At 45.4% G+C, this 12,833-nt stretch overlaps 1 protein-coding gene across 1 annotated transcript in view; it reads left to right on the plus strand.

Annotated features, from left to right (window-relative positions):
• Positions 1–12,833, plus strand: part of LOC139678559 (connector enhancer of kinase suppressor of ras 2-like) — a 150,676-nt gene that overhangs the window by 73,832 nt on the left and 64,011 nt on the right. Inside the window, exons 6-7 of the mRNA XM_071569454.1 lie at positions 2,719–2,838; positions 12,346–12,405. Coding sequence (XP_071425555.1) covers positions 2,719–2,838; positions 12,346–12,405 — 180 coding nt within the window. The remainder of the gene's footprint in view (positions 1–2,718; positions 2,839–12,345; positions 12,406–12,833) is intronic.

Below are 12,833 nucleotides of genomic sequence, written 5' to 3' on the forward strand. Positions count from 1 at the left end.
TAAGATAAAAAGTGAAGGTCCTTTAATATCCCAGGCCTACAGCCCACAGGAATACAGGATGACATGAATGTGTCCCAGTTCTTGTTTCCATGGCTTTTATAATAAGATCCCTCCAATCATTGCTTTACACATTTCTCAGTCCAGCTCCAGTTCCACCCTTGGTCCAACCCCCTGGAATTGGGTCTGGGGTCGTCAAGACCCTCTGTCTTCATCAGCTCTTCTTCCTCGGGCACACAAAGGTCTCTTGGAGTTCATCCAGTTCTGGCTTTTGGGTCACTCTGACCTGTGTTTATGTTTCATTCTGTGGGCCTCTGATATCCTTCAGCTCTACCTTGGAAAGGAGTCTAAACAAGATTAATTAACTAAAGGAATTTGAGCTCTCTGTTCTGGAACAGGGGTAGTGATAGAAAGGCATTAAACTGTTAGAAATATTAACCCTCTAAAAATCTATAACTACTGTGTTCCTAAAACCTACAAAATGTGAAAATCAGAACAAAAATCCCTTTGGCAACAGAAGCCTAAAAGATAGAAAAGTTTCCATTTTTAAGTATTCCATGGGCTCAGCAGTGAAGGTGGATGAACCTCAGCACCCCAAGGCAGCAGAACTCATTGGAACCTGAGCAAAGGCATCTGAAACCACCTGAGCCTCTGGAGCATCCAAGCTCTGAGAGCCAACCCCTTGAGCTTTGGAACTCCTGGGGAAAGGAAAGAACCACCAGTTTTCTCACAGCATCTTTAAAGCAAAAATTTCTCCAAGGGTACTGAATCAAGACTAAGATTTGTGAATTATTTTTTTAATGGTCACTTTATCTCTAAAAATGAAAAATCAGATGGTAGAAAATATTCAAGAAAAATGTGATGCTGTAATGCCAAATTCTACATTTGTAAGATAGAGAATTTCTGCCTCTTTAACAGCACAGGGTGTTTTATTTCTGAAAGGTATTAAGAGCAGACCTGAGGAATCCAAATGTACAACCTGCCAGTTCTTGCTCCCAGCAGTAACTGCAGACTATTAATTAATTAATTCATTGCATTGCCCCAGCAGTGGCTGCCACTCTGCAAACCCTGGGGCTGAGGCAGAACTTTGCATGATGGTTCCAACCAGGCGCTTTCCTAGAGACTCAGTTCTGGTCATGGCCCATTGGGAGCAATGGAACCAAAGGCTTCAGGTGTTGGGTGGCCTTAAAGGTACAGAAAGTTCCTTTGCAGCTGAACTTCTGAAGAGCCATTTCTGTCTGAGGTGCTCCCAAGGGCAGTACAGGGTGCACGTGGATTCTCCATGGATTTGGCACTGGGACACAAGACTTTGGGCCCCTCTGGTACTTTGATGCCCAGAGTAGGTGCCCTCTGCTGTTGGCAGTGCCAGCCCTGAGCCTGTTCATAAACTCTGCTCTGTTGGTCCCATCTACACAACCTCAGTCTCTGCATTATTTACAGCTGCTCTCAGGCCTCTCCTGAACTCCTTTAACAGCAAATTGATAGTTTTAATTACTCTAATATGATTTTTAAAAATATTTTTCTCTGCTAAAACCCTACATAGGTTTCAGTTGACTTTTGGAGTCAGAGCAGTCCTGGCCTTTCCACATGAGTAACCACACAGTGAATGGAAACACAACCTCCAAGTTCAGGCACTTCACTTATTCATTGTGACAACTTTATTTGTTTAACTTCCATGTGTAGTGTCAAATGAGATATTAGAAAGCCTCATGCTTTTGCAAATGCCTGAAATAAAACTTCCCTTGAGGGATTTCACTGGAATTTGCTATAATTAGGAAAAATGAGACTATCGTCCCCAAAGGCAAATAGATGCACAGCCTCAACTGGAAACCCTTCCTGAAATTCATCCAAATGAATGTTTCAGATTAGGTTCAAGCATTGCAGGGTAGAGTCCTTTGGAAGGAATGCTCCAAGCAACACGTGGAAACTTAGGAATAAATCTTCACCCCCAGATGTTCCCTGGAACATCCCAGCTCCTCTCTGCTCCTTGGCCTTTGCTGGATGGGCTTCACCTGGCAGAGTCACTGCTGCCAACTGTGCCATGGGCTCCTGCTCTGAAGGGGCTTGTGGGAATTGGCATTTAGAGTTTGAGATCTTTAGCTGGAAGGCAGGATAAAATAAAATTCTTGCACAGTTGTTGTGATCTGGAGTATCAGTTCAAGGAGGTGCTTGAAGATGTGTAAGAATTTCACCCCAGGAAGAGGATTAACCAAGGCACTTGTCTGGCAGTGCCATTTTTAACAAAGGAAAAAATTCCAAGTTGTGTAGCAGAATTCCCTTAATTTTCACACCTCTCAGGGATAATCTCATCATTTGGTAGCCAAAATAGGTTATTCAGTTGGTGCATAAGGCATTTATTTTTACATATTTCACCCAATTCCAACTGTGTTTAGAATCCTGCATGATGAGGACAAATAAAATAAAGTTTCTTTAGGTTTGAGGGGTTTTTAAAGGGCATGTAATTGGAGGGGAGAAGATATTTTAGAGATCCAGATGTTCTCAGTGCACACCAAAACCTTTCCAGCACAGCATGTCCATTTTCTTGACATTTATTGGATATTTCCTTTTTCCTGGGCTTGACTTTGACACACCTGTAGCTTTTACAGTGCTAAGAATTGAAATTATCTGTTCCTTCTCACCTGGTTCCCAGAATAAGAACTTTGCTTTGCTTCTTTGCCTCAGTTTAATGAGAGGAATGACAGTGGTTTGTTTCCCCTGCAGTGCAAAACCCTGTCTGGGATTTGTGACCACATCATCTCTCTCTCCTCCGACTCGCTGGTGTCGCAGTCAGCACACCTGGAGGTGGTTCATCTCACCAGCATCATGCCCAGTGAGGGGCTGGTAAGTGGCACAGCAGGCTGAGCTTTAGCTCTGGCCATGCCCAGCACGAGCCTCAGTCCCTTGGGGTGCTTTGGGTTCTGAATTTAGCAAGAAATCAAAATGTGTTTCCATGCAGTGTCCTGTTTGGCAGGCTGGCTCAGATTTCTGAAGGTGGTTAATTGGACATTTATCTAAATAAAGGGATTGTTTGGGGGTTTTTTTTAATTAACACCTGTTTTATCCAGGACTTTGTGGTGACTTTATGAGCAGCTAAAGAAAAGTCGTGGCCCTTTGATGGCCACGTTGCAGCTTTTGGAATGTACTGAAATAACCCCCAAATACAAACACAGACAAATTAAATGAGTTAAATATCATTAATGAAATTAATGTCATTAATGAAATTAATGACATTTAATCATTTGAATGTCATCTAATCATTTGAAGATGATTAGGGGAAGGTTTGATCCTTGGACTTGCATAAAAATAGTTACATGTCTCACTAATGATCCATTGAAATCAAACTTTCAGAAGCCTCAGCCCAGGACCAACCCAAGTGTTCTGTGTGTGTAAATTGTTCCTGAGCAGCCTGGTGAGGTGCCCTCTGCCCATGCCAGCTGCCCTGTGCCAGTGCTGGGCACAGCAGGGGCATGTCCTGCACCCAAGACAGTGCTGGGCACAGCAGGGGCATGTCCTGCACCCAGGACAGTGCTGGGCACAGCAGGGGCATGTCCTGCACACAGGACAGCTCTGTGCCAGAGCTGGGCACAGCAGGGGCATGTCCTGCACCCAGGACAGCTCTGTGCCAGAGCTGGGCACAGCAGAGGGTTATCCTGCACCCAGGACAGCCCTGTGCCAGTGCTGGGCACAGCAGAGGGTTATCCTGCACCCAGGACAGCCCTGTGCCAGTGCCAGGTCTCTTGTCTCCCCTCAGCTGCCCCTCCCTTTCCACCATCCTGGCCCTGGGGGGCTGGAGGAGGTGGCACTGCAGGACCTGGGCTGTTCCTGTGTGTTCTCCTCGAGGACCAAACTGCTTTTCCCAGCACAATCTCTTAGACTGTCTTCAGGTTTTTTATTTCTCCTTTTCCCCTGTAAGAGCAGCAATTCAGGAATTTTGACTCTGGAGGAAGCATTTAGAGGAGGGAAAAAAGGGAGAAGGGGCAGAGAAATTGGCCTCCATGAGGCTTATCTGCAGAACATTCCACAACTGAGGAATTAAAATCCCTCCGAGTGTCACTGTGCACATTGTGGCACATTTCCTGCTTGCAATTCAGTGTGATTTACAGATTTATTTTAAATTTCTGCTAGTCGAGAGGTTTTGTGTTATTTCAACATCTTCCTCTTTGTCCTGACGTTGAATAGCAACGAACATCACATGCAAATCCTGTCCAAGTTACAAGGGCCTAATTATTCTGAGGTATGCATGTTAATTTGGGAATGCTGTATCCAATAACACGCAGGGTTTGGGTGACTGTTTGCTTGATCCTTACACTGATTTAGTCCACAAAGAGCATTCCCAGAGCAAGAAGCACATTTCATTTCCATGCTGTGGCAGGTGCTCAACCTGCTGTGTCATCCTGAACATGGGGACGCTTTGCTGGCTCTGCTGCTGCGTCCTGGTGGCCACATGTGTCCCCTTGGTGGCCCAGGTGCCCCTCCAGCTCTTCATCCAGGAGGTACAGGGGATGCAGGAGGTACAGGTGGTGCGTTTGCAGCTCCTGGAGCAGAGATGTTGACCTGCCCTGCACTCTGCATCCCTGGGGGGCTTTCCTCTCCAGCCAGACATGATGAATTTCTGCTGCACTAATTAGAGGACAGTTCATTAGCAGTGCTGAAGAGAACATGAACACAGAGTGGGTGTATCTGCCTCAGAGGTGATGGAGCACAAGAAGCAGGACTTGACATTGCTGGTGCTCCCCATGCATTGATTGCTCTGGAGCGGGGCCAGAGAAGAGCAACGAGGCTGGAGAAGGGACTGGATGTGGCACTGAGTGTCTTCTTGAACACTTCCAGGGACAGAGAAGCCACCATGTCTTGATCCAACCCCACTGTGATCACCAGCCCAGGGCACTCTGTGCACTCTGTGCCACGGGCTGGTGATCACGGTGGGGTTGGATCAAGGGTTGGGTTTGATAATTTCAGAGGTCTCTTCCAACCCAAGTGAGGTCTCTTCCAACCCAAGGACACTTCCAACCCAAGTGAGAAGAGAAGAGCAACGAGGCTGGAGAAGGGACTGGAGCACAAGTGCTGTGGGGAGAGGCTGAGGGAGCTGGGGGTGTTCAGCCTGGAGAAGAGGAAGCTCAGAGGTGACCTCAGCACTGTCTGGAACTGCCTGAAGGGAAGTTCTGGCCAGGTGGGGGTTGGTCTCCTCTCCCAGGCACTCAGCAATAGGACAAGGGGGCACGATGGGCTCAAGCTCTGCCAGGGGAAATTGAAGTTGGAGAGCAGAAAAAAATTCTTTGCAGAGAGAGTGCTCAGGGATTGGAATGGGCTGCCCAGAGAGGGGGTGGATTCCCCATCCCTGGAGGTTTTTAAACTGAGCTTGGCCGTGGCACTGAGTGCCATGATCTGGTAAAGGGACTGGAGTTGGCCCAAGGGTTGGACTTGATGATCTCAGAGGTCTTTTCCAACCCAATCAATTTATGATTCTACGAGTCTATGAAAAACAGGAGTGGCTCCACCTCCACAAACACCCTTTCCTGGTGGGAGCTGAGGATTCCCTGGCAGAGCCAGGTGTCTGTGTGGAGTTCTTGGGCATGGAAGGTTTGTGTTCCAACCAGCTGACCATGAGGTAGGTGGTTGGAGGGTGGTTTGAGCCTCTCAGGCAGGAGTGGCCGAGGGCAGGGACTGGCTGTGCCCTGTGGCCTCTTATGTGGCTCTCACTGTCCCTGGAGCACCTTCTGTGGTGGCACAGCAGCCACAGGGACCCCTCTGGGTGGGAGGACCACTGTGTGGTTCTCCATCGTCACTGAGCCAACCAGAGGGCACTGAGTGGGCACTGCTGACAGAGGACATGAGACAAATACTGCAATCAAAGCTGCCTGACAATTCATCTTCCTTTTTTCCCCCCCTTAGATGAAGTGAAATCACAGTGAATGAGTTTTCTGTGCCTAATTGTGAAGGCTCCATAACGTGTTAGGTTGGAAAGTTGCTTGTAATCAATTTTGCTGACACTGTGTTCTGTTTAGAAGAAAATATGAAAAAGGACTATAAATGGGAATAAAAGAAAAATCATGTGAAAAGGAAAAGAAAACATTAATCAGAATCAAATATAGAACAGGGTAATGAATTACAAATGGCTTTCTCATGATTGTATAGCAGATTTTTTCCACAGGATCTCTGCTCCATTCAAGAGAAAAATGAGCACTATTCAGTGAATGGAAAGTATTCAGAGTTCCATTTTTATCTTATCATTCAGAGCAGGGGCTGAGGCCTGATTTACCACACTTGAGCAAAGCTCTGCACTCCCTGCAGTTACTGATTCCATCCTGAGTTGGTTTATTTATTTTTTAAATGGCCTTCCCGAGTGCTTCACAGCCACTAATTAATTCACCCTCACAACATGTTTGTGAAAAGGAGATTGGCATTTCAGTTCTCCAGGTAGGAATCCAGCACAGCACTTTGTGCCAAGATCACCAACAATCTGCTTTTCTGGACAATTTTTCAGAATGTTTGTTCCCCTCACAGCATAATTTCAGTCTCTCTGGGGTCTGAGTGTAGCTGTGCTTTGACCCAGGGCTGGCACCCACAAAACGGGCACCATCCTGTGCCCCTGGGGGAAAATGTGCTGTCAGTGCCTCAGAGCTCTGCAAGAATTCAGTTATCTGCAATGACACTCAGTTGACTTCATTGTGAGTCTGTCACTGTTTTCAATACCCCATTTGCAAAGTTTTGATGGTGTGCCTTTGAGTTTGCTGCCCAAGGAGCCAGGCATGAGGTGGGCACTGCCAGAGCTCCCACCTGGGTGGAACTCACTCCAGGTGGTTCCTGCCCCGAGTCAGGACTCCTGCAGGGCACTGTGTGTGTTTAATTGGGTAGTAAATCCACACAGGGGCTTGGAATCTTTGGATGTGTCTTCACTTTGAGCACTTTCTAACTTTCTGTGCTTTTACAACCTTAGTATTCAACTTTTGGGGGTTCTTTTTCCATCTCTCTACACCACCTTCCTTTGCAGTGGGCTTGGCTAACCCCACCCTCCTCTGCTGCCCTGCCCAGGCCACTCTCCCTGGGGTTTGCCTGGCAGTTTGCTGGGCAAAGGAACCCACAGGCTGTGGGTTCTGCTCCAGGTCCTGTGTTTGCATCCTCCTCTTCCTCTCTGCAGGCACCTCTTGGCCTCCAGGAACACACTGGGCTTTTTCCCTCTCTCCCTCCATTTCTTCCCAAGCTGCACCAGCAAAGTGGCTCCTCCTTTTCCCTGTTTAGCCCCTGAATCATTCATGGCAAATCCTTTATTCTTTCATTCCAAAGTAACTGTAAAGGTTGCAAAGCCCTTTTTCTCCCCAGTTGTAGCTCTGGGGGTGGGAACAGAGTTTGTGTCTGAAGGAACAGCACGAGCAGCCCGGGGAAGGCAGAGCTGTGTTTCAAACCATCAGCTTGACAAATTTCAGATAAATTCCTGTACTAAAAAGGTATTAGATTGTGAGAGCCACTGTCAGCTCTGGCAGAATATGCACTTTGTAGGGAATGGAATAAAGTAACTTCATGATTCAAGGAAATTCCCTTCTCATGTTAAATTCCTTGGAATCATGGATCCACAGTGAGGAATGAGCCCCCTTGGGCAGGAGGTTGGGTCCTGCAGCAGCTCCTGAGCTCAGTGTGAGAGGAGGAGAAGGGCTGGGAGAACCTTTGGAGCAGCTTTGCCATCAGATAAACAGGGAGTGTTCTACTGGAGAGGCTGGAGGTAGAGATTTGCCATAGGATGGAACCACAGAACACTTTTGGAGGTTTGGGTTCTTCCCCCTCCTGCTCTGGGGTGATCAGGGATTGCCTGGAGTGGGAGATTTAATACTTTTTGTATTCCAGCCACGATTATTTTGGACTGAACTTTTTTTAATCTTCTGCCCTCACTGTGCAGTCCATACATTTAAAGATTCTTCTGTGTATCAAGCAGCTTTAATCCTCTTTGATGAGATCAGTGACTCCTCTTACACAGGGGATTCTGAACAGGGGGAGTTGGGGTTGTGGGTTGGGTTGGTGCCTTCTGACATCAGGAATGTTTTGCTTCTTCCCTCCTGGAATGCAGCAGCACTTTTATTCCTCTTCCTTTTGCTTATTTAATTGTTCTCTCTCTTGTTTGAGCTTCCCAGTGTCACCTGTCACCCTTTAATTAAAATGTGCTCTTATATCCCCAGCTTCGTTAACTTTCCTGCAGAAGGAACTTTTCATTTTAAGAACTTAGGGAAGCAAAGAGTGTGGGAATAAACACTTTTATAAAACCAGCTGTGCACCATTGGGAAAAAAAACCCCAACAAACAGCCAAACAATCCTTTTTATTAAGGGTTGTATTTCTCTCTAATTGCAGCTGCCCTTTCAAAGTGCATTTGTAGTTCAAGGTGATGGAAACCAAACCTTTCCATTTTCCCAAGGAAGGCCAAAAGGAAAAGCAGAATATGAAGGCAGTTTTTTTAGGAATACACATGGCTGGCCAAACCCCATCAGGGTGCTACTCCAATTATTTAAAATTATTTTTAAAAGCTTACAGAAACTTGATGAAGTTCCATCATGCCTGACATAGAAAAGGTTCCCAGACCCTGAAATCCTAAACACACAAACTCTGCTTGCACAGAGAAGTGGAGCCTTCCCTCTGCTCCCTGTGCAAGTGCTGCTGAGACACAGAGAGCGTTTCCTCGTGGGTTTCCAGACCTGTTTTGTCATATTCCAGCAGAGAACTGGTATGGAAACATCAACCATCTGCCAATAGGTCATGGATACCAAGGAAGTGTTGGAAGAATGAGCCAAAACTGCTCATCCTGGGAGAGTTTATTCTTGCTAAATTCAGAACTCTTCAAATATTGTCTGAAATATCCACAAATCCACCTGGGAATGATTGTTGACACTTGAAAGCACATTCCTGTCATTATATTCTGGTTAATTAACCAGATGACGCTGCAAGAAATTCTTCCAGGCCATTCCCCTGACAGCAGGATCTGCTGTTTTCTGGGGAGAAGTCCCTTCAAAATGGGATTTTCAATGGCTGATGCCTCCCCAGATGCTTTCAAAGGTCAGATTTTAATTAAAACCCTTTTCTTTGTCACTGGGGGACAGTGGCAGAGCTGCTCAGGACCACTCAGGTCCTCGATGTGAGGCCTGTGAAGCTTTTCTTTGCTCTGTAACACCTTCCATAGATCAGGAATGTTCTTCAGAGCCTCCTGGCTGTGGAATATCAGAGTTATTAAAGAGCAATTATTTATTCCTAACCCACCAACCATTGGTTCATCTGAGCCATCTCCCCATGTGAGTGATAATCCTGATTTTTCTGAGCTGGAGTCACTGGTGGAATTCAAGAAGAAACCAGAGAGAGTAAAACCCCATTCAAAAAAACCCCAAAAAATCCCCCAAAAAACCACAAAACCCAAGGAGATAAATAATTTTGAGAAAGGACTCCAGTAAATTCTGCCCCCAAAGGCTGAAAATAAACCATGGAGAGGACAGAGGACTGGGAATGAGCTCCCTGGGTGGAAAGCCCAGACTGGGCTGTGGTGGTGGAGGAGGATGGGCTGGGAAAGCCCTGGGGTGGCTGGACAAGAAATGTGAGATACAAAATGCCTTTAATCCAAAGAAATGGCCCTGAGAGCTCCAGCTGTGGTGTCAGTTGTCACGACAGAGCTCTATCTGTAGTGGCAGTTGTCACGACAGAGTAGTTCCAGCTGTGGTGGCAGTTGTCACGACAGAGCCCCAGCTGTTGTGGCAGTTGTCACGACAGAGCCCCAGCTGTGGTGGCAGTTGTCACGACAGAGTAGTTCCAGCTGTGGTGGCAGTTGTCACGACAGAGTAGTTCCAGCTGTGGTGTCAGCTGTCATGACAGAGCTCCAGCTGTGGTGGCAGTTGTCACGACAGAGCCCCAGCTGTTGTGGCAGTTGTCACGACAGAGCCCCAGCTGTGGTGGCAGTTGTCACGACAGAGTAGTTCCAGCTGTCGTGGCACTTGTCACAACAGGTCTGGGCTCAGGAGAAAGAGGGTTCTGGTTCAGTTCCTCAACTGCAGCATTAAATCAGTTTTTGTCTGGAGTTTATTTGCCTGGAACTTACAATATCTGACAAAAATGTCCAAATTTATTTCCCTTTTTTTTGGGTTTGTTAACCATAAATCTGCTTCCCTGGGAGGGAACAGAGGGAAACAGGGATGAACAGAAAGAAACTGAAAAAAGTCCAGTTTTTTGCCTCATTTAGACCACCAATACAAGCCTGATTTTTCATTAACAGCTCTTTAAATGACTAAGTTTGGGATTTTGGGCTATTTCTTATAAACCAGAATAGAAAATTTTAATTTTTCACGGGGAGTTTGATGAGACCAATTGTTTTAAAACCTTCTATTTATATCCCTAAACTACTTTGTGTGTACAGACATGAGCAAAGTGAACTTTGGAAGTGTAAAATATGTAGGTGTGATATATCTCTATTTTATATAAAATCTTTTCATTCTGAACTGTGGGCAATAAAATTCATACAGTAATTTTTATATTTTTTACCCAGAGTACTCTTTCAAGGTTTTCAGGTTACAGGTGTGTCGAGGGGATGCTCTGCTGCTGCTCAACAACAAACCAGCTCATTATCTTTCTTTTGGGCAAAGTGGGATGAAAGCTCCATCCAGGATAATTTGAAGGCTCTGAGTCATTCCCTAAAATTGTTTATTTTTTATTTATTCTTTGACTGGCTAAGATGAAAGAGCAGATAACAAAATGTGGGGTAATTCTCAGTGATTAATCAGTTTTATGCCTTTCAGATGGCATATGTTGAGATGAAATTGTGATTTGAATTTTCCAAAAATACACAGAGATTAACGAGGTTTTCAGGCTCTTGTGCTCTTGTTTGTGTCTGAGTTGGCAAAGAGAAATAACCCGGAGATTGTTGGTACCTGTGGAAGGTCCCACAGAGACAATGGAATGGCAAACTGGTAAAATTAAACCAGCTCTGTAGAAAAATGCCCTGAAAGACTCATCACAAACTTGTTCCTCCCAAATAATCCCATTTTATGAACCTGATTGCAAGATTCAATTTGGGCATCTTTGGTTTTTACCAAAGAAGTAGCTCATAAAACTGTTTCACTAAAGAAAACATCCCTTATGAGGAGGAGGATCTGGAATGGAGTTTCTCACGCCAACCTTACCAGGTTTAGCATGTCTTTATTTTTTAGATTTCAATAAATGTAAAACTTGCTGAAGTGGAACTGGTTTCCTTTAAGGTAGAATTCACTTTTACTGCTGATGAAAACTCCAAACAAGTCCAGACAGAGCAGGTCCTCAGGTCCTTGTCCGGCCCACAGTCCTCTCCAAGCCAGAGGTTCCACAGCCTTCCCACCCTGGTCCAGGGTTTGATCCTCCTCATGGTAAAGCTGAGAAATAGAATTTCTTTAACTCAGTTCCAGCTTGTGTTTGTTGCTTCTCACCCTCCCTCTTTCCAGAAGAGTTTGGCTCCATCTTCTCCCTTAGGTGGATGTAGAAAACAGTATTTTCTGAACGTTGTGAACCTCTGGGCTTTGGGGGTAGAGTTTGTGTGAAAACCTTTCCCAAAGATCTTCATTGGAGTTCAGCAACCTTGGCATTGATTTCTATGAACTGAACATTCTTCCTTCTCTTTCTGGGTGTTGCAAACTTTGGTTTGACAGCCCAAGGTGATGCAGAATTACTGACAGGATAATAAATCAGCAGCTCAACGCCCCAATTAGGTTAATTAGGTGCTGGGATGTGATGGATAACTGTGATACACAAAGGGATGAGGAGCTCTGCCCTCAGTGCTGAGGCACAGGAGCTGCTGGCACTGAGGGCTCTGTGTGAGTGGGCACAGCCCAGAGAGCCCCTCTGGGGTGGCTGTCCCTGCCCTGGCAGCTCCTCCTCGAAGCACAATTCCTGCTGGACTAATTCCAGAGCCCTGTTGGTTCCCTTTTCCTCCATAAATTGGGAGTGTGAGTCCTGGCTCGTGGCTCCTGTGGCTGCCTTTGCCTGGAACCAGCAGCTCCCTGGGGAGGATATTTCTGTTAAAAACCTCCTCCTGGTTGTGCTCTCAGTGTCAACACCTTTGTCATGTCACCAGGACCAAAAAAAGGTCAAGCTGAATATTTCCAATACTGAACAGCCACGAGGTCTTGTGCTGGTGCTCAGTGGGCACTTGTGCCCACAAACTTTGGAATAAAAATAAAAAAAAATATGTATTTGTTCAACTGAGACTTGCAAATGTTAACTGAGCACAGATCCTTCCAGTCTGTCCACATGTTGTGGTCCTTAGACTGGAATGAACCTCCTGTTTGAATTACCATGCAAATGTCAGGTATTTGTTTCCTGCAGATGTTGGTTACCCTTTTTGCTCTCTTTTCCAGGGAATGTACATCAAATCAACATATGATGGACTACATGTAATCACAGGAACAACTGAAAATGTAAGATCCTTTATTTAAACTATTACATCATGCACACAATTCTTTTCTGGGTATGTGCAGTGCATTTTGTAACATGAAAAGTTGCTTTAAATCAAGCCAATTTTTATTAATAAATTTTTCTTTTTTATTTGCTAAATATATCATATTAGCTTTGTAAAATCTTGGAACCCTTGAAAACAGGCACAGCAAAGTGTCTATGCCGAAATTACCAATAAATAACAATATAATTAAATTCTTGCACTTGTGCCCTCAATGGTTCTTCAAATCCACCTTCCTCATTGTGTTTCTAATTGTACATGTTCCCCTTGGCACAAATGGTTTCCCTTATATTAAATTTTATATTTGCCATCCTTTGTAGTAAAAATACAGGGGAGATCAAGAAAAATGAGTTCATTGTCATCATGTTTCCTGCAGTCCCAGGAGTGTGA

The sequence above is a fragment of the Pithys albifrons genome, chromosome 14 (genome assembly GCF_047495875.1).
Source record: "Pithys albifrons albifrons isolate INPA30051 chromosome 14, PitAlb_v1, whole genome shotgun sequence".
Taxonomy (NCBI): Eukaryota; Metazoa; Chordata; class Aves; order Passeriformes; family Thamnophilidae; genus Pithys; species Pithys albifrons.